The sequence below is a fragment of the Microtus pennsylvanicus genome, chromosome 13, assembly GCF_037038515.1.
Source record: "Microtus pennsylvanicus isolate mMicPen1 chromosome 13, mMicPen1.hap1, whole genome shotgun sequence".
Taxonomy (NCBI): domain Eukaryota; kingdom Metazoa; phylum Chordata; class Mammalia; order Rodentia; family Cricetidae; genus Microtus; species Microtus pennsylvanicus.
Window position 1 is genome coordinate 66,181,370 of NC_134591.1, and position 26,112 is coordinate 66,207,481.

At 54.1% G+C, this 26,112-nt stretch overlaps 1 protein-coding gene across 1 annotated transcript; it reads right to left on the reverse strand.

The window, feature by feature from the left end:
• Positions 1-461: 461 nt before the first annotated feature.
• On the reverse strand, positions 462-26,112 carry Ldlrap1 (low density lipoprotein receptor adaptor protein 1). Its single transcript, XM_075946713.1, has 9 exons — positions 25,943-26,112; positions 17,172-17,314; positions 16,008-16,120; positions 14,166-14,280; positions 9,354-9,426; positions 8,966-9,049; positions 8,302-8,432; positions 6,683-6,717; positions 462-5,801 (listed from the first exon to the last, which is right to left on the reverse strand). Exons 1-9 carry the CDS (start codon positions 26,025-26,027, stop codon positions 5,657-5,659), a joined length of 924 nt encoding a protein of 307 aa, XP_075802828.1. The 5' UTR covers positions 26,028-26,112; the 3' UTR covers positions 462-5,656.

The window sequence follows — 26,112 nt, forward strand, 5'->3', positions numbered from 1 at the left end:
ATTGGCAGAGCCCAAACATTTCGGTCTTCCCCAACTGGGAAGTGAGGGTTCTACCCCATGGAAACCAGGGGTGGGGGAATGGGTGGCAGTCTCTGGTTTTAAGACTTTGCACTTGAGGATCACAGTCTGGGAGTCTGGGCCTCCCTGCTTCAGCCGTCAGACTCAGTCCTCCCAGGAACCACGTACTAAAGCCACAGAAGACATAACAGCTGTAGCTGGCATAGGGGTGCGCATGCCCCTACCAGTCATCAGGAGGTAGGCAGGTGGTTCTCCCTGGCACTAAGAGTCTAGCAAGGGCAGCAAAATGGCTCAGCAGATAAAAGTGCTTCTTGTGAAGTTCAATGGCATCACTTCAACCCCTGGACCCTACACAAAGGCAGACAGAGACCACACTACAAAGTTGTTCCCTGACCCCCACACATGCATTGCGACACACTTGTGTCTGCATACATACCACACACTCAGATTCTAGAACCTTTATTTGGAAACACTTTGGAAAGCAAGATCTTTGGTCAGGATATAGCGTTAGACCCCAGTTTCAGCAACGTGGCCCAGGGAGGGTTGCAGGGCTGCTGGCTGGGAGCAATGAAGACAAAGAGCACCCTCAACCAGGGCCTGCAGGGGCGTCCATGGGACCAGAACCTTGGTGACCAACAAACCGCTGGGCTGCCCCTGACCTAGGGCTGCCCAGTTTCTCAGAAACTTAGACTGGGTCCACCCCCTTCTGCCATGGTTCAGCCACAGCCACATGGAGCCAGGTAGTGCCTGGGCACCTGGCCATGGAGTGACTCAGACACGGCCTGAACATCAAAGCTACCAAGCCATGGAAGGTATCCCAATCTTTCTACTCCTTCTGAGGTCCAGCAGGACCACTCCCTTCACTCAGCAGCCCATCTGGCATTCCCTGCAACACCCCTCAATTCCCCAATGTCTCACTCGTGTAGGCTAGCCTGCATGACCCGGGACTGCTGGGAACCATACCCCTTGGACTATGAAGGATCAAGAGCAGAGGCCTCTCGTCACCCAGAGACAAGGCCAAGCTGGTGACCAGCAGACACGTGCAGACTCGGTTGCCCAGCAGCATGACCTTGTGTCCCAGCCCACACCTGTCCTGGCTGGGAGCTCCCAGCTGCCCCAGCAATGCTGTGCTGGCACTTGGTCAAGGCTGTTCTTCTGAGCTGGCCTCAGGAGCTCCCAGCAAGCAAGGCCACGTTCTCGGAGTGTTCCAGTGACCTGCAGATACGGGGTTACTCCAGGACAGTGAACAGAGGATCTGGGTCTCAGGCCTGTAGAATCTCTATGGGCCTCAGTGCCTTCACCTCACATAGGCACCACTTACAGTCACTACAGTGGCTCAAACCACGAACCCTGTCAAGGGTTCCTTCCTTTCAGCCCTCTCGGACTCAGTGTCCCTCCTGTGTTAAGTACTCTCAAGCTGGCAGAGTGGACGATGTCACCCGGGAAAAGATGGGGCCTATGTGATGGGCACATGTTTCTGCAGAATCCCGAGTTGGGCATGTCCAGAGCAGCAGCATGAGGGCCAGCCAGCTAGAATGTCAAGAGACTCCAGCCGACAGATCTATGTGGCTGGCACCTGCCAATACTGCCCGTGCGGTCAGGCCCACTGCTGGTGCTGCAGCATAAGTGTTGGGTTCAGACAGCCTGGGGTTCAAATCCCTGACTTAGCCTCTTCCTGAATGGGAGCCTCAAATCAGCTTGCATCTTTCCTGTACCCGACCTAAGAAGCGAGACTACATGGGATACCTCCCTACAGTTTACTGGTCAGAGAGGCCCCAGAGATTCCACTGCATAAGACACACTTTGGCTGTATAACAGAAATCAAATTGAACTTTCCAAAAGCTCCCTCCTTGTTGACTAGCTCTCAGTACAGGAAGGAGCCATGCAAGTCACCGGGAGAAGGAAACCCAGCACTCAGCCCTGCATGCCACATCGGCCTACCATGCAGTGTGTCCACTGGTGCAGTAGCGGCATGAGGTTATGGGGATAACCAACCACTTGGGGATTCAGACCTGCTCAACAGGAAGGGATTCAGGCTGGTACCACAAACCTGGCCAAAAGCCCATGGTTATGGCAGTGACAGGCCCAGGGGGGAACCTACTACTGTCACTTTGCTGAAGGACACAGCAACATGTCCTATACCACCTATGTTTATATCTATAGGTCAGGGTTGTCTTTAACCCTGGCTAGGTGGCTTCTCGACAGTGGCCAGGAGCTAATAAAGAGACTCAATGGGTCAAAGCTGAGACGGTGCCTGGTGGGTGCTCAGTCCTAAACAGGGCAGATTACAGAAGGGTTGACATAGACTGTTCTCACACCCTCCCCAAGGATCAGGGGCACACTGTGGGGAAGGGAGCACACAGACCATTAGGCACTGTGGGGGAGGGGAGAGCTGTGAAATGCTGTCCTTTACAGGACTTGGAAAACACATTCCAGAACTCTCTGCAGCTGTGGTTACCTGCACTAGAGCAAGCCAACGAGGCCAGCAAGCGCTTCACCGGGCAGGATAACTGGACTCAGGTTACAAAGCATTAAAGAGGAAAAGAAGATGCTGGAGTTTTGGGGGGGAGGGGAGCAGAGGGAGCAAGGTACACAGGACCAAGATGATGCTTACGTGTATGAAACTGTCAAAGAATAAACGAAAGTTTCCGTTTTTTTTTTTTTTTTTACTTCTAAGACCACCTACCCTCTCCTACTGTGCCAAGGCAGACTGATAATGCTGAGGTTGGGCACAAGGACCCTGACCGCTGCACAGGGGAAGATGGAGCAAGGCCAGGCTCAAGCCTGTGTCCCAGGCACAGACGCTGAAAAGCCCTCGTGAGGTTTAACTGTGATGGCTTCTGGAGAGCCAACCCAACGTCTACCCAGAGGAGCTGAAGGTCATGTCAAATCTGAAAGGTGGCTTTGTTCTTTCACTTTATCTGTTATGCATGAAAGAGCAGGCAGCTGGGCTCGGGATCTGTAATTTGAGACATCCGGAGACTAAAGGCGTTGGCCAAATTTAAACCGAAAGATGAGCTTGTTGAGTGTCTTTTCAAATTATGGGGCAAAGAAGAAAGAATTCTTTAGTCTGCTCTGATCCACTTGGGCCTCGCAGGGAGTCTGCTCGTCGGCTGGCATCAGAAGGCTGCCTCTGGACACGAAATAGGACTATTGCATAAATGCCCGAGACCCCCACAAGCTACAGGAAGGAGCAGTGGCTGGGGAGTCCCCAGACACAAGGCCAAGGAACTTGAGGAATGCAGCCTTGCTGGAATGGTCACTGAAACTGGGCAGGAGTGTTGAGCACTTGGATCATAGCCAGCTCTTGGGAAATCCCTACATGACAGGATGAGGGTCAGGGATATGCGAAGGGGCTGTGGCCTTACCAGGTGCCCAAGACAGGGCCACCTTTCTAGCTAAGCTCGGAGCCCTCAGCAGTAGGAATTGAAGACATCTGGGCTCTCCATGACTTCTGTCATGACAGCCGGCACACAGGAAGTACTATGTCCGAGTCCACTGGGACTTTACACATTCGATCCAAATGACCTCTTGCTCAGAGATAACCTGTGAGCTACCGGAGGCATGAGCTACCAATAACGTCATAGTGGACAACAGTCTCAAAATCCTGGGACACAGACATGGGAGATTGCTGTACCCTGCTTACAAACAGGAAAACCAAGGCTCAAACAAGCAAGTAACTAACGCAGGGCCATAGCTGGACTTTGGGTTTCTAAAATCACTGAACCCCTATCCTCCACCTCTGTCCCCATCACACAAAACCACACAAGCTGAATCCATGTGTCAGGCTCATCCAAGGCACCAAGCTCAGGACCTGAACAGGAGTAACAGATAAGTCTGCAAGTCTGAGTCATGGGAGTTGTGGGACCGATACTGTCCCGGGAAGGGTGCACACGGGCACATCCACACCTCACACACTCATGTCTCAGGGGCTCAGAGTCTGGCTAGAAACACTGTCAGTGTCAACACAGAGACCCTGGCACTCATCAGTACCCTGTCACACGGTGACAGCCGCAAAGAAAGGAGCCCCGCTGGCTCATCAACGGGGATCCTGCCATCACCCTCCACTCTGGTGCTGCAAGGGCTGTGGCCTCCCCCAGGCTCTCGACAACTGCCTCTCATATCACCAAAGGGCAGGAGCTACGACACTGCCCCTTGTCACCAGCAACACCGAGTGGTGCTTATACTCTTCTTAAAAAGGAAACATTTAACCGTTTCTTCCTCAGAGGCAGCCTTGCAGCAGTGGACAGCTTTTCAAGACCACAGCACCACCCACACCATGGCAGCCCCTCAGGCTCAGGACCCTGGAGCTGGCTGGGGAAAGGGAGCTACCCTGATTCTAAGGAGGGTTCCCCAAGTCCCTTCCCCAAGGCAAGGGTCTGACTCAGCCACTCAGTAAGTCATGCTGGCTGGTGTGTTTCTCCTGCTCTCACAAGCCCAGCCACTGGGGGCTCCTAGCCATGCAAAGATGCTTGTGGCTTGGCTGAGGTTCAGGATGCCAGAGCCATGGGAGCAGTGAGACTAAGGGCAGCTCACCACTGGACTGCTCGACCACCAGCTGGGTGCAGAGACCACTGGGGCTGCAGCATCAGGAAAGGACAACGAGATGCTTCTGGAGGATTCCATTTAACCCATGGAATTGACACACTTCAAAACACATCTTCCCGGAAGTCAGTAGCGTGGCAGCTAGCAGGGCAAGGAGGCCTGCGCCAGTGCTGTGTGGAAAGGCACCAGATGGTTTGTTATGAAACACATTTTGGTCAGAAAATAGCTGGGGCTTTTTGGTTCCTGGGAGGACAACAAAACTAGAGAGAAAGGAGGCGTGGGCTGTGAGAGGCTGGCAGCACAGACAGAAGCTCTGGTATCAGACCTGGGTTCTATTCTCAACTCCAACCCCACCACATGTGTTGCCTCAGTTTCCTTATCTGTAAAATGGATGAGAAATATTCTGCCACAACCTAGTGTTAGGCTTTGGTATCATCCCACGGTTATGAGGAGGCAGAAGATGGGGACACACACAGGACACACAGACAAAACAGAAGAACAGGCCCAGCTTCGCCTGTTGGGGACGCCCTGAGAGCCACACAGAGATGTTCCCCAGGTTGCCATGAGACTCTGGGAGTCTGGGCAGCCGGTACACTAGGTCCTAGCACTATACAGACCACCTCAGGGACTGTGCCCTCTTGTGGAGGGAGGCAGGAGGCAAGCGCTTCTCCCACAGCACCATCGAGGACCTCAAACCATGTCCACCTGTGAGAGTTAAAGTGCAGAGCTATGTGTCTTTGGTCAGGGGTTGCCTCTCAGAGCCCCGAAGAAGCTTCCCTGAAGGCCATGTCCCCTCCAGTGCACAAGGAACAGTAGGCTCTCACTGCCTGAGGAGTGAGTGCCCCCGAGAAAAGGATCATGGAATGCTTTGGTCATAGGCCAGGAGGCCAGGCCCTGGCCTGCACACACCACAAGTGCCTGATGCAAACCTGGGAATTCCAGGCTCTTTCCGCCCTCTCTCCCTGCCTGACTGCAGCTCTCCTCTGCAAGCTCTGCAGAGTGGCTGCCGGCTCCTGGAGATGGCTGCCCTGCTGCAGGTGGCTTCTGGTCCATCACATGTCAAGGCCAGCTGTGTCCTGCCAGTCCTAGGCCCTCAGAAGTTGAAGAGGTCATCTTGATCGATGCCGCTGCTGTCGGGCTTGTCCCAGTCGGTGGGCGATAAGCACTGTGCGTAGTGGATGTCCTGTGCTGACAGTCCAGTGTCCAGGACCTGAGGGTTCGTCCGTGACTGTGCCAGCCTGGAAGGCAGAGCTGTGTGAGCCAAGCAAGAGGTGGGAGGCTGGCAGGGGTTAAGCAACAGGGAGAGCCTGGCCAGCATGGGGACAGAAGGCCTGAAGGGACGTGAGTGGGAAAATAGCCAGACTCAAAGCTCAGCAGGGGAGCTAGTGCCCCCTGACAACAGGGTGCCAAAGAGGGTCAGTACCGGGCAGCCCTGCCCTCAGGAGGGGTTCCTGGGCTGTGGCCTCTGACAGCACTGAGAAAAATGCAGAGTCCCAGGGCCACAGCTGTGTGCTGATGGATACAAGCTGCTGTGCTCGTGGGAAGAATCAGCAGACATGGGGCCGGCCTGGGATTATGCCAGACAGAGGTTTGAGATTGCTAACAAGGACCCGTGACAACTGAACATTCTGGAAAAGCAGATGAAACTGTTTTTCAAATGTGGGTGGAATTGGTCACTGAAGCAGGGAAGGTGGGGGAAAGGGCTGTTTCCTTGGGAAGGGTCTCACCTGCTGGTCAGTCCCTGGCTACACCAGGAGCTGGTAGGGAAATGGCAGGTGCTAACCCTAAGCAGGAAGCCTCTGAAGGGGCTGTATATCCAAAGGGGTGGAGGGAGGCCTGAGGGTCTAGACTCAGTACTAGGAACCCCAGTGGTCCAGTCCTCGCCTGCTGCCTTTGTGACACGCTACAAAATGACAGGCTGAGCCTGCATTTTGACTGAACCCCAAAAGCATTCTCACATACGAGACATCCTACGTAATAAGCTCCCTGTCGCTGGAAGAACTCGAGAACAGCAGTGTAGATGGCTAGGGCACTCGAGTTCTCAGTTAGGACAGAGACCTGAGGGCAGAGCCAGGTCGCCCGAGGCCCACATCCCCAGCATAGTCCCTCAAAGTATTACCTTGAAAATGCTTCATCCAGGCCATCATCCAGCTCCTTAGAAACAAAGCAAGAAGTAAGAACTTCTGAGTGGTCCATGTTCCCCAAGGGACCTCCAGGGACCCAGGACCCGTATGTATGTTGGGAGGGGGTGCCTAGGGAAACTAGCAAAGGCAAGCATCATGCCCATGGACCCAAGGTTGGGGCGCAGGACAAGAAAAGGCGTGTCTCAGCTAGGCAGTAGTGCTATATATCTTCAATCTTAGTACTTGGGAGGCGAATCTGAGTTCAAGGCCAGCCTGGTCTACAGAGCAAGTTCTAGGACAGCCAGGGCTACACAGAGAAACCCTGTCTCTGAACCCCAAATCCCACCCCATCCCTAAAAAAGAAAGAAAAGGAACAGGCATGTCTGGACCTTCAGTGACCCAGATAAGTCACAGCTCCTCTGAGACTTAGCTTTCCCTTCTGTAAACTGAGGGACATGATAGCCACAGCTTTCCAGCCCCAAAGGAAGGACAGAGAACCCTTGCCTGCACCTCCGTCGTGCCCAACGCCAGGGATAACTGATGCTAGAGCCTCTCAGCCTTAGGGACTAAGTGCTATGTGAAACCCTCCAAAGCCTTTAGGACATATGACAAAAGACAGCAACGGACAGGTACAAGGGATACCCAAGTTGTTCCCAACCGACAGGTGAGCTGACAATCGTCAGGAGTACCATCACGTGAAGAGATAAACTGGCCTGGTGGGACAGGCTTGGGGTGCCTGAGATACTTGGGAGGCTGAGGCAGGAGGATGCCATAGAAGGTCAGTGTCTTCCCCGAGGGAATTAAAATTAAAAAAAGACACAGAGAGGCAGGTAGATCTCTGAATTCAAGGACAGCCCTGGGCTACAGAGTGAGTTCTAAGACTGCCAGGGCAACACAGAAAAACCTGTCTCAAAAAAAAAAATAAAATAAAATAAAATAAATACACAAAAAAACCACTACCACCCAAAAAAAAAAAAAAGAAAAGAAAAAGAAAGGAATGAGCTATGACAAGCACTGACGGCTTCTGCTGATGCTGGAGCGTGGTCCCATTGGTCATTCTCACGCACTGATATAAAGTGTCTCTAGGCACTGGAATACTTGGTGCTATTTCTGTAATAACAGTTTGAAGCCAACTACCTCCAAATGAAAATTGAAATTAACGGCCATTCAGGTTCCTCTGGGAGATGCGTGGAAGGTTAGCTGGCCGCTGAGGGAGCGAAAAGGCTGACAGAGGTCAGGCACTGGCCATGAGTCCTGAGAGCCCGCAGCCTGGCTGCGAATTCAGACAACTGAGAAGGAGGGGTGCCAGGCACAAACCTGCTAAGCCCAGAACAAGGGAGCCTTTGCTGACAGAGAGGGAACAGTACAGACACCCAGATTCAGACTGAGTATCGTGAGGAGATGGCCGTGCTGGGAACCAGGCCTGCTGGGGACACAACCTTGCGTTCAGAGAGGACATTGTTCAGCTACTCCACCCAGGGCCTGTTGGGCTGCGTCTGGTCCTTCCCATAAATCACGGAGCCAGGGCCTGGGTCTGGGAACCACTTCAGGCTTGTTCAGAGACCTGGCTAATGCTCACCAGATCCCAAAACCATGCAGGCCACAAACTACTCACCCAGACGACACTGTTGCTGCCCAAGACTTGAGGCCGCGCTGTCTCGTCCAAGTTGTTGGTATTAGTGGTAACAGTGGATAACGGGGCCTTAGCCACCTCTTCCAAATCCAGCAGGTTCCCAGTGACAACCACTGTGGGGGGGTCAGTTGGGGGCATCAGGAGGAGGATGAACATCATCTCTAGCCTCTTCCACACTCACATTCTGGTACCCTGGTACTATACCATTCCCAAGGAGCTCTGGGACTCTGGCCTGGTCCAGATGCAGGATGGACCTTGATCACATGGAGCCCCATTCTGGCACCTTCCCCGACCCCCAGCTATAGGACAGTTGTCCACAGGTGAGACCCTGTGGCTCCTGAGGGTAGACCCTGGAGCCTGCATGTTCATAACATAAGCTGAATGTTTAAAAGTGCACCACATGGCCAGGCAGGGGTGGCGCACACACCAGGTAGGCTGGGGTGTCTAACAGGCTGCGAAGCAGACAGGTGCGCACACACACGTATATGTGTCTGCAGGGACATGCCTGGGTTAGTGTGTGCATCTGAACAGTACCCTCTTAGCTACCTACAAGGCATTGGTACTGCTGATGTAACAGAAGAAAAGGAAGCAGCAACAGGTCAGGAGAGAGCCCTGGATGGGAGACAAGCTCAGTGCCAAGACTCACAGCTTTTCAATGAGGGGGCGCTGTCACATCGGGTCCCTGAGACGTCTCCTCCTTCTTGGTTGGCTTTTTCCCTCTTCTCTTTCTCTGTGGGATCAAGGCACAACGTGCTGGGGCCCTTGTGGACACTGTCTCCATAAGCCCCCGGGGAGAATGAGGGCACTCAGGGCAGTATGAGAGCTCCCCCAGGAGAAAAGACACCTTCCAGACACTGAAACCCAAACACTCTGAAGAAGCCTCAGATGGGGAAACTGAGGCTTAGGGAGGTAAGACAACCTGTTCAAAGATCACAAGCCCAGCAGGGGACGGGGCTGGGGTCAGTCAGGTCTGACTTCTGGCCTCTACCCGTCCCTGTTCACATTACTCACAAAGCTCAGAAGGGAAGACTCACCTTCCTTGGACACCTGCCAAAACTCAAAGGCAACTTTGAAGGCCTGGGCTACAGTGAGGGTGACGGCTTGTGCCTGAAAAACAGGAAATGAGGGTGGGGATGGGTGCAGCGTCAGGCAGCAAAAGCAAGTATGAACTGGAGGGTTGGGGGCTCCCACCCCATGACAGGCTCTGGAGGGCCCGGGGGGAAGGGAGGGGCCTAGCTCCTCCATTTCCCACAGCAGCCTGGGGCATAATGAAGCCACATGCTAGGATGGCAGTGGGGGCCAATGAGGCACCTCCGGTCCAGCCCCACCCCAATGGCTGTTCACCTCTGTTTTTTTCCTTCCCTCCAGGCATTTCTAAGCCAACTGTGAGAGCTACTTCTGGAACTCCCTCCTGGGTTAGCCGAGGATTCCCTACACTCACAGTCCTTGAGGGAATGGAAGCTGTGCTTGAGTGAGCTACAGGCAGAGAGATGGAGGCCACACTGTTCAGGGGTTACAGGGCATTGAGGGTGCCAAAAGCTGATAACTGACATCCCAGCAAGGCAGGAGGTGGCAGAATCAAGATGTTAGTGATGGTAAGGAAGAAAAGCCATCCAGCACTGCGGCCAGCCTGTGAGCAGCTGCCTTGGCTCCCACTTCACACGTCACCTCTCTCCCGTCACCAGCACAGGGCTCTACAGCCCTGCTCACCTCCCTCTGGAATCTGCTGATGGAAGAGGCCCTAGCTCACATGCTTCCTTTACGAGCAAGAGTGGTACCACAGCTCAGACAGCGCCCTCAGGAGGCAGCGATGGCGTCACAGGTCCCGACTGTCACACAGATCTCCTACAACATCCTGCTACCCCAGTCCTGGAATAACCGGCCCGGAGCTTGGCGTGCAAGTCCCAGAGAAGAGAACCACACTCAACTGTAGAACAAGCTCAGGCTTAAGTAGCCTCCACCAGACAACTCGATTTAACTGAGAAATAAATTCGGGGCCACTGCCTTCAAAACTCCTTTAAAAAAATTTCAAAATCTCCAAACTGGCTGATCTGCGCCAATTAAACTTCACGAAGTATAAAAATCTCATCTGAATGTCTCCGTCATTTACATTTGTGATGGAAGTGAGGATGCTTTATGGTGGAACTTAAATATGGTAATTAAGTATGAAAGTCTTCACAGCTGTTTACAATTTAAGCTGTCACGTCTGAATCAAGTTTAATAGACCCAGTTACCACTGAGAATTGCCCATGAACTAAAAATATGGGCTAATTACCAGCCAAGTCAGACCACCATACTCTGGAGCAAGGGCTGGTCACCCATGCGGCAGGACTATGGAAACACCATTGCGTCTGCTTGCAGGAACCTGCGGACAGGGGTTTATGCTGTCTACGTAAATCTGGTTCATCTGTGCAAATTCCTGCTCCTGCGCCCTAGGGTCCTGGACAGTAAGTCATAATAAACATGTAACCTGAGCCGAGATCTGAAGTGATGCGTGCAAGTGCCTACAGGTCTGGGCTGGGCAGGCCTGGGGGGTGGCCTGCTTCCCCAGGGACCCCCAGCAGGATGAGTCACAGGAACACTCAGTGGGAAGACCTTCATTCCCCAGGCCACTGCACAGTCCTCCTGGGACTTCTGCTGGGAGGCTGTCTTATGATCCAGAAGCTTCCTCTTGGTCCAGCTGTCCATGTCCCTAAATCATTCCACCTAAGCAGGCTATATCAGTAGGTCACCCAGGCCAGGTATACAGCTCAGACTAAGTCTTGTGCTCACCATCAGCCCTGCCAGCGCTCACCTGGCTCCCATATTAACCTCTGCACAAAGATTTCTCCAGAACACCAAGGTCCACATGGAGGAAATAGCCCTGTCCCCTCTGCTCGACAGAACTGGGGTGTCCAGGCCTATGCCCACACGGCGAGTCCAGACTCCTCCTCCTCCACGTCTGATCACAGAGGCTGTTTGCTGAGCTGAGGCCTCTCACATGAGCATAGTGAACCACTTCTTTGCAGCGATCTTCTGATCATGCTCAAACAAGACCAGAAAAGGGAGCCCTTGGCTGCACTGTAGGGGACCCCAGGAGGAACCCCTTTCTCCAAGCTTCTCGCTTGGCCAGCAAGGAAAGGCGGAGACTCAGTGAGGCCACATTTGCACCACGGGTCCTGTGGGCTGACCATGCCTGATGTTGAGTCTCCAGGCCCAGCACACCGTATCAAGTTGTGCTGTGCACACTAGTCCCTAAGCCTGGCACACTCGTGTTTACCACGCTATTCATCCTTTAAGTCTCCAGTCTCTGGGCATCTCCCTAACCTCCACCCTAGAGCCAAGCCTTAGACTCAATGTCAAAGTCAGCCCTTCCCCCACAGATTTATGCAGGCTTGAATTGTAGGTTGCAGAGCCTTGTCCACAAACTGGAGACAGCTGACAGAAGGCAGAGCAGAGCCAAGGCCCCCAACTCATCCCTGCTTCTTCCTCAGATAATCAGGGAATCTCAGGTCAATTCAGGACAGCCTTCAGTGTTGACCCACCAAGCTATGGCTTTAGAGCCCAGCAAAGGTCCTGAAGGCCTGGGAGGAACCTATACCACCCCAGAGCAACTTGGAAACCCTGGGTGACAAAAGCTGGAAATAGGTGAGAGACAGCCAGGCTCACAAATAAACAAGCAGCTGGGTGTCCAGCAAGAGCCATACCCTCCACCCACGAGGCTATACTAGCCACAGCCATGGGGTAGAGAGCCTCTCTCTGCTTTTCTCAGCAATGCCCTCTGACCTGGAGCAGGCTGTGTAGAGTCCTCTGGCCCAGGTCTCCTTCTGAATGGCTGGGCCTGCTCCCTGTTCTGCACAGAACCCCATCCCAGAGAGAGCTGCTTCACGTGAGCATGCCCCTCCCACCAGTGCCCACACTGCAGTAATAACTTAGGGCCAGCAGTCCTGCCTGGTGTGGTCAGTGAGGAGGAAGAAGCAAACAGTGAGAACACAGTAACTTTGCAGTGTTAGGTCAAAGTGGCCTCATTCATGCCAAAGTCTCCCGCCATCTGTGGGATCCAGGCTGTCATGGGAGAAGCCCTGAAGGACCCCAGCAGACTGGTAACATGGAGTCTGCAGGGAAATAAGGCATGCAGAGGAAATGGGGCCTTTGGAATGACCCTGGGGTCAATGAAGTGACCTCTGATATGTAAGCAGATCAGAGAAGGGCAGGGTTCACCATGGTTACACAGCACACTAGCTGCTCCCCTTCTCTGGGACGCCCTGAGCACAGCCTCATAGGAAGATTGGGGGAGGAAGGGTGTTGAGACGTGGAGATAAATCTGGATGATCCAGCAGACATTATCACCACAGGAACCCACAAGGGAGAGGCACCATAACAGCAGAGTAAGAATACACTGTGGTGGTTGGAATAAGAATGGTCCTCGTAGGCCCATATATTTGAATATATACCAGGAACTGGCACTATTTGAGAAGGATTAGAAGACTTTGGAGGTGTGGCCTTGTTGGGGAAAGTGTGTCACTGGGGTGGGCTTTGATGTTGCAAAAGCCCACACGAGGCCCAATGTTGTGTCAGGATGTAGCTCTCGACTGCTGCCCCAGTGTCTGCCTGCACGCTGCCATGCTCCTTGTCACAATGCCCTGACCCTCTGACCTGTAAGCCGGCCCCAGTTAAATGTTCCTTTTATAAGGGTTGCTTTGGTCACAATGTCTCTTCACAGTGACTAAGACAGACACGATACGGGAAGATGGCACGCGGGTGCCTCTGAAAACAAAGGATGCGTTCATGAGCATCTGTAGGTGGGCTGTGAATACTCAGGAGGTAGGAAAGCAAAGACAGGGCTCTTTCCTGGGCTGCTGAGGATGTAAGTCCTGGCCTATCCCAGCCTGCCGCTTCCCAGGACTGGATGAACCTGTGCTGTTTTGAGTCACTATGTTTGTATCATTTATTCCTGCTGCCCCAGAGACCGTGGAGTTCCTGATGTGTCCTTTGATGGAGAAGAAAAAGGTCTCATCTCCTTCCTCTGAGAGCCAGGAGCCTGGGGATCAGGCTCTGAGCCGTCAGCAGACGTGGATGCTGAGCCAGCTGACACCAGGGGCCTCCTCACACTCAGTCCTCAAAGGCCCCAGAAACCAAGGTGTCATCAACCAAGTCAGAACAGCTCCAGCTCCTCCCCATTCCCAGCACACGCTGGAGACCACCGAGATGCCTCCATCACTCAGCCCCAACAGATGTTGCCAGGGGTCAGGGACAGGAAGCCCTCAGCCTCTCAGGTGTGCAGAGGAGAGGAACTGTGGGCTCCGAGCCTCACTTTGCACCTGGCTGGCTGTGCCATTATGAGCAAGACTGCTGGCTTCTGGGGTGTGCCTTATTGTAATTAAAAGGCTTAAAGAAAGGCAACAGAGACATTTCCACCTTACAGGGCTGCCCTGGAGACTAAACAAGAAAGCACTTTGAAGCCCAGCTCCAAAATGGGCACAGAGGGGGTTGCAAAGGAGCCATTTGCCTCTGCCCGACCCCAGGAAGCCCAGTCTAGAGAAGTCTCACTTTTACCTTGTACCGGGTCCCTCTGGCTTCCCATCTCCAAAAGCTAATCCCTACAAGGCCTGCACCCCAGACTGTACTAACGACAAGAGGGTCACAGCCTCAAACCCGAGCAATAACAATCCCAAGAGGAATATACCCAGGCACTTCCAGGGGACATGGGCTGCTCACTGCCCAAAGCCAGATGGTCCAGCCAGGCTGGCCGACTCCAACCCTCGCAGTGCCCTCTGGACTCTGACACCCACTTGGGATTCCTGGGGATTTCCTCCTGTTTTTAAGTCCCTGAGCCTGTCCCCTCTGGGCCTGGCTCCCCCACTGACCACTTTCCGCTTGGTGCAGAGGAAGGCGTGGCACTCCAGGCTCTCGCTGTGCTGGCTCTGGGCGATGTACGCGAACACCTTGTCGTGCATCTTGTCTGCGGTGCAGTAGGAGATCCTGGAAAGCAGGCGAGAAATGTCACCGGCCTGCACGGCACCTCATCACATCTGGATGTACAAAGTCTGCTGGGTCTCAGAGACTCTACTGCCTGATCTCCACTGGGTAAGCCTCTGCAGATCTGGCCTTGCCAGGCAGGGGACATGGGGATAAGGAAGGAAGTCCCTTCCTCTTCTTTCCACCCCACACTGAGCCACAGCCCTAAGAGGAACATCTGGACCCAACTGCACACCAGTCAGTGCACCAAGGGCCCTACAGAGTCTTTCTTGTTTAACCTCCGAGCCAGGGGTCTGTGATAGATGCTGCTGAGAGCCACAACCACAACCCTGAGGCGTCTGTATCAACTGGAAGGAGAAGCGAGACACTGCCCTGCCTACCACCGTCCTTCACCAACCAGACAATAGATCATACCCAGGACCATCTCCCTAGGGACCAGGACCAAGAGCAAAATTGACCTGGAACTGTGGCTAGGGGTGGAGCTAGGGCTATGTGCGGATGATCTGCCCGGGAGCCCCCCGTGGGTGCAGAGACTACCAGCTTCCTCTGCTGCAAACAGTGGCCTTTCAGATCTCTGCCCACAACCTCAGCTCCCCAGGTCTCTCACGTCTTATCTAACCCCTCCCTACCTCTGTTTATCCTGAGACTCACAGTTGGGGGAGGGGCTGTTGTCTAGGGGTGCAGCTCAGCAGATTCACCCCTCACCAAAGCAGTCCCAACTTTCAGAACATTGTTTCAATAACATCACTGATAACCCCAGGAGGGAAGATGAGGGTGCCATTTTCCCAAGGGCTTTTTCTATCCTTGGCATCTGGATACCTGCTAACTATTCCTTGCTTCTGGATAACATCAGCCAGATCCTGCAGGGAGCCACCTCCACCGGGAGATCTTCCCAGGCTTCCCCGACACACCCCCTTCTCTGCCTTCTTGGGAAACACTGTCTTCCCTTCCTTCCTTTCCAGACCGGAAGTGCTCAGAGGGCAGGGGCTGGCAGGCACTTAGAAGTGCTGGCTAAGGGAAGGCAGGTAGAATCTGGATGGTGGCTTACAGGCAGCAGCGTGGGCCTCTGGAAGCACTCCAGCACACCTGTGCCTGCCACTCCCTGGCTCGGGACCTGGGCAGACAGATCTAAGAGAGACAGTTGGTGTCTTAATCCCAGTTCAGCCTCCACCTCATGGTACAGTCTTAGGCCACTCTCTCTCTCTGGGCCTCAAGTTTCCCCATAGTTAACATGGATTTGGGTTGCTTCTCCTATTTTGTACTCCTACCCCTGACCAGCTGAGAAGAGGTGGGGTAGCCTTGAAGCCCCCTAGGACAGAGAGGGAATATCTCCATTTCTGTTCCAGATCCTGCATGACGCCTCTCAGGGACAATGAGTCAGACGCTCAGGGCTGAGCACTGTTCAAGGCAGAGAGAACAGGGAGCTTTCACAGGTGTGCGTCCCCAGCCTGACTCCCTGGCACATGACCAAGCACAGGCTCTGAGCCGGCTTCAGCTGGCTAGGGGACAGCAGTGCCCACCATCGCAGCCCCCCTGTGAGCTGTGGGTTACCTGCGGCACTACATTAACAGCACAGGGAAGCAGGACCTGCCCCCAGCCCATTTTACCAATGAGGGAAACTGAGGTTCCCCAGACCCCACAAAGAAAGCTGTAGAGCCTAGATTCAGACAAGACAATCCAATCAACCCCCGAGCAGCAGAGCAGACATGGCCACTCCCTGCTGAGCGTACCTGTAAATGGACACGTTCTCAATGAGCTGGCTGGTGAGGCTGTCTGTCAGGATGATCCCCCGGGGAGACACCTTGAGAGTTACCTTCTGCAGTTTCTTCCCGCTGGCCTTGGCCTAGAGGCACACAGGAGTCAGAGGTGCCTGTCTGGTGGCCTGTACCTCACTGCTTCAAGGCCCCTCAGCTCAGACAACTGGCAGGTGCCACGGAGGAGGGGGGAATGGATGCTCAAACAGCACCCTTGTGCTGGCTAGCTTTTGTCATCTGGGAAGAGGGGGGAGACTCATCAGACTGGCCTGTTCGCAAGTCTAGTGGGGGCATTTCCTTGACTGGTGAGTAATGTGGGAGGGCCCGGTCCCCTGGGAAGTGGTGTTACCCCATGTAAAAGGTCCTGGATATAAGAAAGCCGGCTGAGCAAGCCATGAGGAACAAGCCAGTAAATTTCATTCCTCCAAGGTCTCTGCTTCAGTCCCTGCCTGGGTTTCCACCCTGACTTCTCTCAGTGATGGCTGTGATGCAAGTTTAAGACAAACAAACCCTTTCCTAATTTTTGGTCAATGCTAAGCACCCTACGACAAGTCTCCTGAGGCACAGACGGACAAACGCTGCCCACTAGCCTATTGCCCAGTGAGCACTGGCCTCATAGGAGGGGATCAATACCCCCTGTCCAGGAAGATGGGGACTTCCAGGGGAAGGGACTAGCCCAAGGACTGGGAAGAATTCAAGACAGATTGCCACAGGCCAGCACCACAACCTGGGGACCCAACTCCACCACATGCCAGGGCCTGAGCTATAGGTCACAGCTACCCCAGGGAATAGACTTAAAGAGCTCACATCCTCTCGGAGGTAGAGGAAGGACACTTTGGTGGGCCAAGCAGTGACAACGCGGTAAATGGGGAACAGCTTCCTTCCCTCCTTGGAGCTAGTGAGTCACCAGGAGCCTGAGGTGGGGACTCCAGGCTGGAAACAGTCAAGGCCAGGGTAGCCTGCAGAGGATGCTAACTGACCCAGCAAATACAAAGGCAATCTTCACAAATGCCTGAGCTGGACACAGGAGACCCAATGTGTGCCAGGCTCAAGCACATGTTATACAGACCCCACCTGGAGACGGGGCAGCTGGGGCAGGGGAGCTGGCCCGGACTCCTGCCCTGCTGCCTGGACACTCACTGTGGCCACGATCCTCTTGACAGCAGCTGCAGACAGCTCCTCGCCCTTGGGCCGCTCCACCAGCGTCATGCCAAGGTACTTGAGGCTGAAAACCATGCCCTCCAGCAGTGTCTCCCGAGTGTCCGTCCAGTTCTCTGGCAACTCTAGCACAGGACAGACAGCCCTCAGTGTGCTGAGCAGGCCTGGCTCTCGCCACCCACCTTCTCAGCACACCTACAAAGGGCCCTGGGGTACCCCCATCCTTACTTTAGTTATTACCTCCCGGCCTACCCAAAACCTGGCCAGCTTCACATACACTGTCCCCGCCCACCCTTAGGAGCACCCACAACCTGTCACACACACTGCAGACAGCCACTCCAAAGTCCAGGAAGTTAAACCAAGTCACAGTCAGTCAGTCTAGAGTCGAGACTTGGCTATGCCATCTCATGGCCCCAACTCAATGGCTGAGGGCAAATGGTCCCTCCTCCTCAATGAGTCCTCAGTATGACTCTTTAAGATGAGGACTATCACATTATGGTGGTTTGAAGGAAAATGGCTCCCAAAGGGAGTGGTGCTATTAGGAAGCCTGGTCTTGTTGAAGTAGGTGTGACCTTGTTAGAAGAAATGTCACTATGGGGTGGGCTTTGAGGTCTCTTTCCTCAGTATGACACTTAGTCTACTTCCTGTTGCCTGCAATCAACGTGTAAGAGCTACCTCTCCAGCACCACGTCTGCTGGCTTATCCCACCCATGATGATAATGGACTGAACCTCGGAACTGTAAGTGAGCCCCAATTAAATGTTTTCTTTGTAAGAGTTGTTATTGTCCTGGGGTCTCTTCATAGCAATAGAAGACACACATTACAGTTAAGGAAACTGAGGCTCAAGAACGGAAGGTATGGGTCAAAAGCCACCGCGGTAAATACAGGCAGAGTCACCCACCAGCTGGTGCATCCCAGCCCACACTTGCTTAAGAGCTGGGCAGTCTGGGGATGAGGACCAGCAAAGATACAATGGCCCAAGGAAAGGGACTAGGGTTAGAGTTAAGTGATGTCACTGGCTCCATTGGGCTGCAGCCATGACACGTGGGAAGGGTCCTCCAAGATGTCTTGGCCATCCACTAACGTCAGCAAGGAGGACGGATGAGTGGAGTGAAAGCCAGGGCAGGGGAGAGTTGGGAAGGGGCCCACCTGGTCCCCGTGAAGGAAAGAGTGCTGAGGTAAAGGGAGTGCAGACCCCAGGGAAGGTTTGCCCATTCCCCAGTTCCTCCTTAGAGCTGAGGCTAAGGGCACCCATCACACAGTGGGAAATGGGGCCAAGTTTACTTAAGACAGTGAGGTCACTGGGGATGCGTGCACAGTCCTGTTAGGGCCCCTCCTGTCACCCCATGCCCCTGACCCCTCTAGACTCCCTGTTACTTTCTCGGGCCATGTCCCAGAGCCTTGAGTTCCAGTGACGCTATCACTTCGTTCCACGGCTCATGGCTTGGGATCTGTGTTGAGCAAGAAGCTGCCTCTCACTGTGGGTGGAGATGCTGTCTCTCACTGTGGGTGGGAACAGGAAGGACCTGCAAGTATGACCCCTTCTCTCAGACCCAGGTGACTCTGACTCGTGAGGACACACAACTGGTACTCATCTTTTGAGTGTAAAGATGTCCTAAATACCCTCAGCTCCAGCTATGTTTGACATGATGCCCTGCAGGCCTCCTAAGCCCCAACTAAGACGACCCTAAAGTCCAACAGGACGTCCCATCCATTAGGTCCTCCAGAAGGAAGCAGAGTCCCCATGGTATCCCCAGTCCTGGGTCAGGCAATGAGGACACCAGAACAACTTCCTGCTCTGGAAGAAACCAAGGCTCGCGGCCCTATTTTCAGCATGAGCATGGTGTGGCCACTTCATTAGGCACAGCGGCCTTGAAGGTCTTTCACACCCATTCTACAGCAGAGGAACAGGAGGAGGAACTGGAGTGCGAAGGACACCAGCCCGTGCTCCTGGTCACTGGACCACACAACTTGCCACAAGGAAAACTGCCTTCAGTTTAGTCAAAGGACTTCACAGCCCTGGATACCCAGCCCACCATTTCCAACCTGAGATGCTAGCACAGTCAACGCAGGCGTTGCTAATAGTCAGCAGTGCTTCCCTGTTTCTCAACTATGGCCTCAGGCAGGCAAAACTAATCAATCAGGGGTGACCTCTTCTCATTATCCATCCGTGCCTTAAGGCACACATCCTTCCCCTATCTCTGGGTCCCACTCTCCCATTTCCTCTGCCTCAGCCCTTCCCTGGCTCAGGTCCAAAGCCACTTCCGCTCACTTCATTCCAAAGGGCCAAAGCTTGCCAAGGTCACTGGTGTTCTCTTTGCTGTCAAAACATTCTCTCCTCCTTGACCCCAAATGCTTGACATTTTTCTGCTTTCCTCCTTCCCCTGACCTGACCCTTCTCTCTAGTACTGCTTGCCAGCTTCTACACTGGCTACCAGACCCAGCCTCAGAGACCCTCTGCCCAGGCCTGTAGCTTGACAGCTGACCCAACTGAAGCCCAGAGAGGTGCAGGGCCTATTCAAGATGACACAGTGAGTCAGAGAGAGGAGGTGCCCACAGTGACAGCTGGGTTGTTTGAAAGCAGCGTCCCCCAACCTCCCAACACACCCGCCACACTGCAACATCTACTCTCTCAATATCCAAAATGCTCTTTCCAAACAAGGCATGGCAGTACCCACCTGCAATCCCAGGAAGAGGCAGGATTCTAAATTAGAGGCTAGCCTAGAACACACTTTGAGATTGTGTATAAGAAACAAACCTTTAATCCCAGCACTCAGGAAGCTGAGGCAGGCAAATCTCTGTGGATTTGGGGCCAGCCTGGTCTACGTTGCTAGAGCTACACAGTGATCCACACATTCACCCTCTTCCAGGGCACCTAATCAGAGGCAGGCAAGCCAGCTCAGTGGCTAAGAGTGAGGGCCTTGGTTTGATACTCTGAATGACCCTGAGTGAGAACTCTATTTCCTCATCTCTAAAATGGGGGAAAGGAGTTTGGGGTGTTGTTTAGTTGGTGGAGTGCTTGCTTCGCATGCATGACGTCCTGGTTTCCATCCCCAGTACCCCACAAACCAGGTATAGTGGAGCATATCCATAATGCTGGCACTGGGAAGTAGAGGCAGGAGCATCAGAAGTTAGAGATTATCCTCGGCTACACAGCCAGTTAGAGGCCAGCCTGGCGTACACAAGACTGTCTCAGAAAAGAAAAAAATAAATAAAGACGAAATGGGGGCTGAGATGACTCAGCGGTTGAGCGCACTGCGGGGTGGGTTTGGTTAGAAAGCTCACACACGCTGCTAAGTCCAGCCTGAGGGGGACATCATAGGCTGGCCGCTGCAGGAACCTGCACTCATGTTCATACACACATATGCACACTATTAAAAAATAAAAATGCTTAAGAAATAAAGGGTGGCTGTGGTGGCACATGCCCCCAATCCCAATAGGTGGATCTCTGCGGGTTCAAGGACAGCCTGGTCTGTCTACATAATGAGCTCCAAGCCAGCTAGGGCTACATTGCGAGACTGTCTCAAAATCAGGATAAAATAGAGAAAGCAACTGCACTAGGCTCACAGGGCTGCTCAGAGCTGTGGGCAAGATAATGAGATATGGCGGACAAAGGTGCAGGCTGAGGGCCAGGTCCAGGGGCAGGTATCTGCAGGCTTGCTCAATCCTAGCTATGGCTGTTGCCTTGAGCAGGGCTCTGCCTATTCTTCACACAGCAGCTGCCTGCCTCTCTTCAAAGGACCTGTCCTCAGGTCTGCTCCCCAGGCTGTGGCACTGGAAGGGCCCCTGCCCCGAGCGCTTCTCCCATCGCCTCTGCCTGCCTATCCTTGCAGGCCAGCCTCCTCGCCTGTGCTTCTGGACACGTGACGTGCTCTTTACTGAGGTTCTTTCGAGGCCTCTGGCACCCACAACTTCCCCAAGAAAGAGCATTGAGACAGACAGACCAGTGTGGTCTCCAACCACCAGACACCACATACAGCAAGGAGCCAGAGCCGCACCCCTTCCCAAGCAGAGCTCCCAGAGGCCCCTGGGCAAATACAGGCCTGTGCCTTACTCCAGTCCGAGTTATTTTCAGCCCTGTGGTGGGTAATGACTACGCTATTTTCATTTTATGATTTTACAGATGGCCTGCTATGGGAGTTAGCTCGGGACAGAACCGCAAGTCCAGGCTAGCTTCAGCTCCCACCACATGCTGCTTCCTGGTAAGGGCCCCAAGAAGGGTTAGGGCTACTTGGGCGTTCTGCCCTGACCCCCATAGCTGGGACCTGGCTGGGTGGTCACCACAGTTGCAGCCAACCCACAGGTACAGTGAAGACAAGCCTCTGCCCAGGGACTCAGTCTGGTTCCCAAGCCTGATGAGGGTGACTTGGGAGTAGGAAGGATGTCCTAGGAGGGGACCTAAACTCTGCCCTGCAGGAACATGACAACCTTCGACAAACCCAGTGGGTCTTTCAGGGCAAAAGTTTCAGAATGTGAACAGACTAAGAACCAGGCATTGTGGCGGTGCACCCTTTAATCCAGCACTCAGGAAGCAGAGGCAGGTAGATGTGAGTTGAGGCCAGCCTGGTCTACAGAGGAGGTTCCAGGACAGCCAGGACTTCACAGAGAAACCCTGTCTCAAAATAAAACTAAAACAAAACAAAGACTAAGCCAATTTCAAAAACTAAAACCACTGAGATCATTCTCAAAGGTGAATAATGAAGTGATGGCTACCTCAGTCAGAGCTCCCTCCTACCTACACTAGAAGAAAAAAATAAGGGCAACCAAAGGCTCGTCAGTCCCTCAACCTTCCTGCCCCTCAGTTTCTTTACTTCGAAACAGGTAACAGTACCCACTCCATGGGGCTGTCATGAAGCCAGATGAGCTCCCACGTGACCCTGCTGAAACCACACCTGGAGCCCTGTGAGAACCAGCCACAGCCACCGCCACCCATCAGGTGCAAAGAGCTTCCACGCACGTGTGACAGCTTACTGCGTTTTATGAGATCAGTATGTCACAGCGCCACAGGCAAGAAATACAAATCCTAAGTGACAGCCCCGAGACTCGGGCCCCACACCCCATCCTGCAACCACCAAGCCCCTCCAATGCAAGGCAGGGGTGACTGACACATGCCTCGGCACCCAAAGAGAGTGTCTGACCTCTGTCAACAGTGGGTGACCTGTCTCCTCAAACATCCTGCCCCTCCCTCAGAAATCAGATTACAAGGAGCCTCCAGTTCAATGTCCCTCAGACCTGCTGGTCCACTAGCTAAATCCCCTTTCCACGTCCCTCCCTGGACTCACCTGGATTTTCCAGGCCAGCTTCTTAAGAGAGGTGGCTGCTAGGACCTACTACTCTGCTCCCCTCTACGAACACCACTTTCTGACACCAGACGCCAGCGCCTGCCACTCTGCTTGCAGCCTGGCTGTTAGTGGTACCCAGCCCCTGGGGTGCCTCACAAACTGGAGGGCCGTGGTCTCCATCTGCAAGATCCTCCTGTCACGAATCCAATGGGTCTTGCTCAAGCCATTGCCATTCAGAACCAAGACAGCATAGCGCTAATTCTACTTCGAGGGACCCAGGGGCTGTCCCTCCGTCCACTATGGGGGCTGCCTTACCATCTCAGCTATCCTCACCATACTTCCTGGGAAATCCTCCCAGAGAATCTGCACTTGGACCCATGTCTCAGCAGCTACGGCTGGAATAACACAATCCCCACCCTATCTGAAAAAGCTGCCCCTCTATTGTTTTATCTTTTTTCTAGCATTCTGTTCCAGCCTCACTGACTATCTGCGGCCTTCTCCCTCTGTCTCTTCCTCCACCAGAAGTGAGAACCATCACAGTACACACCACCAGGAGACACACTCAGACTCACCGTGCCCTACTGTTGTCACATTCTGGTCTGGTTTGGTTTGGTTTTTTTGAGACAAGTTCTCTCCATTATGTGGCTCTGGCTGTCCTGCAAATGGCTTATAAACTAGGCTGTCCTGGAACTCAGAGATCCACTTGCCTCTGCCTCCCCAGTGCTAGGGTTAAGGTGTGGATTAAAGAACTATGCCCAGCAGTATTTAGAATCCTATACAGAAATATGAATAGGCCCCATAGAGAGTCATGAATTACCTTTACTGGAACAGACACCTTATTTTTTTTTTATCATTTGCTTTGGGTTCTCTGACAGGCTAGCACTACCCATACAGGAATCTAAGGGTCAAAGTGACCCCAGGACCTTTAGGAAGCCACTGAGCTGGGGAAGAGATCCTGATTCTGGGTCAGGTGCTGAGATATGATCTTTATGGTTCCCAGAGAGAAGAAGAAAGTGGCCCTGAGAAGGAGGGAATCCTCTTTCCAGGTCAGGCGGTGGCTCTGCCCTCTGAGCTTTTTTCTTTTCTTTTTTTTTCCCCCACACTTAGTAGGCATGTGGGGGAGAGAAGCCCATGTACCAGGGTGCACGTGTGGAGATCAGAGGGCAACCTTTGGCAATCAGTTTTCTCCTCCCACCACCAGGGACCCAGGGATTGAACGTGGGTCCTCAGGCTTGAGAGCAAGTTCCTTTTCCCATCTAACAGGCTCTGGCCTTTGATCATGAAAGCTAGACCCAAGGACTGACTGAGTAGGTCCCAACCTCTCACGTAGGTCCCCTCTAACCTATGTCCACACTGGTCCTAGGGGCAGCCAGCCAAACCCAGAGTGGGGGTCCCTAGCTCCCCAACAGCCAGAAAAACCCAAAGCATGTGACTAAAATCCCAGGGCTGAGGAAGCTCTGCGTCTCCGGGCCTGGAGCTGTGGGTGGACTTCCCTGTCCGTTATCTCTAAAATGGGTCTGAAGATAAGCAAGCTTTGACACCTCCCAGGAGCTAATGACCTAACAGAAGTCACAAACACCAGACACAAAAGCAGGAGCTGCCTTCACCAAAACCACCCCCAGGTAAGTAAAACACAGACACTCCCACAAGAGTCCCAGGCAAGTAATACTCTTCTTGGTAAACTAAGATTATGAATTTGACACTTAACCAAAGACAGGCCAGGCTTCTGAGGAGCTCATTCTAAGTACAGAGCTTTGAGAGGTACAGGGAGGGGAGAAGAGAGAGCTCAGAGTCCCTCCAGGGTCCAGACAGGCTGCCACTCCCAACTCAGTCAGAGCTGGCCAAACCGGGTTAAGAACTAGGTTTAGCCAGGAGGACAAGGAATGGTGATGTGTACCTTTAATCCCAGCACTGGGGGGTGGCAGAGGCACAAAGCCCACCTGGTCTACACAGCAAGTTCCAGGCCAGCCTGGACTACAACCTGGGAAAATACACTAGCACCAGTTTAATTAACGTCTAGCCCAGGCTGGACTCACTCTTTGGCACAGCATGACAGTGTACTTCTGATTCCCCCCACCCCCACCCCTGCGCAAGCCCCCCTCTCCCCGCCCCAGGATTCCACCTCCCTAAGGCTGGGATTACAGACTAGAGCCGCTACCAAACAATCTGTGAAGTGCTGACGACAGAACCAAGAATTTAGGATCAAAGACTTCCTGAAAGCTAGGCAAGCACCTACACACCACACACATCCCCAGCCCCAGGGGGATCTTATCCCCACTTTGCAGGCTGGGAAACCAAAATCATCAAGACGGAGTAAGTGATCTCTGCCTTAGAGTGGAGATGACAGGGAAACCTCGCCATCCAAAATGCACCCTGGTCCTCCAGATTCATCTCTGCTTCCTGGCTCCCTCCTCTTCGGACCTCCTCCCCACCCACCCTTCTTCCCCTTGTCCCAGGAGAAAACCACAGGGTTCATCCACTGGAAGGGAAGGTCACGTTCAAAAGTCCTGGTCACATCCCACGAATTTTTGAAGGACTATTTTGGGAGTCAGCAAGTGTGGAAGATGGTACATGCCCTGCCCCAGGGGCCCCTGACCCCACCCCCACCAGCAGGCACCAGCACACATTCCCAATGCCAGTCAGGGCTAGGAGGAACCCACAGCTGGAACACCACAGTGGGAGAGAGGAGGGGCAGGGCGGGCTCCCTAGGCCCAGACACGCTGGCGCTCCAGGGACCAGGGAACTCGGGCTCCCCTGGTGGAGCCAGGCAAGGCAAGGTGCTGGCAAGAAGCTGGGAGCGGAGGGAGGGGTACTGCCAGTGAACCCCAGGTGGGTGGCAGGTGAGACTATGCCGGAGTTCAGGAGCCTAGGCTTCATATCTAGAAGGAAAGGCTCGGGTGATCCCCTATAAACGACTCCCCAAAAGGGAGGGACCTGAGCTAGGTTTCTCAGGCCTCAGGGGAGGGTGCCAGGTGACGGCTCCCAGAGAGTAACCCGAGAGGTGACTGGGGAAGGCTCCTCTCCGCTCTTCCAGACACCCGGGAGAAGTGGCAGCTAGTCACAGTCTGCCTTTTGCCTAGGTACCCAGGGACTTGGGCAGCCCCCAAGGGAAGGTACGAGGGAAAACAGGGTTTGAAAATAGCTTGGACGCCAGCCTCGCCACCTGAACGCGTCCAGAGGGGAGGGCGAGAGGACCTCGGGTGGCACCGGGCTGAGCTCGCTCCTCAGAGCCGAGACCTGCGGGTCGTCTAGAGGCGACCCCGTGGGTTGGGCTGGAACGGGTGGAGAGGCTCTAGGAGTCCTCACCGCGCCTCACCTGGGGACCCGGAGTTCAGCCCGTTCCCCTCCGACCCTCCCCAGACGCAGCCGGACATGATCCCCGGGGCCCGGCCGCTCGGGTCGGGACGAGGCCGCCCGGTCCACCTTGGCCCCGAGCTCCGCGGAGGCCCGACCCGGGGCGCACACACTCACTGCGGTGCCGGCCGCCCACCCAGCTCTGCTTGGCCAGACTGGGGCTCCGGATCAGCGCGCGCCCCGCCGACTTGAGCGCGTCCATGGCCCGCTCCGGTCACCGCCGCAGCCGCCAAAACTCCTCCAGGAAAACTTTCCGCCGGGCCAGGCGGCGCGCGCCCGCCGCGCTT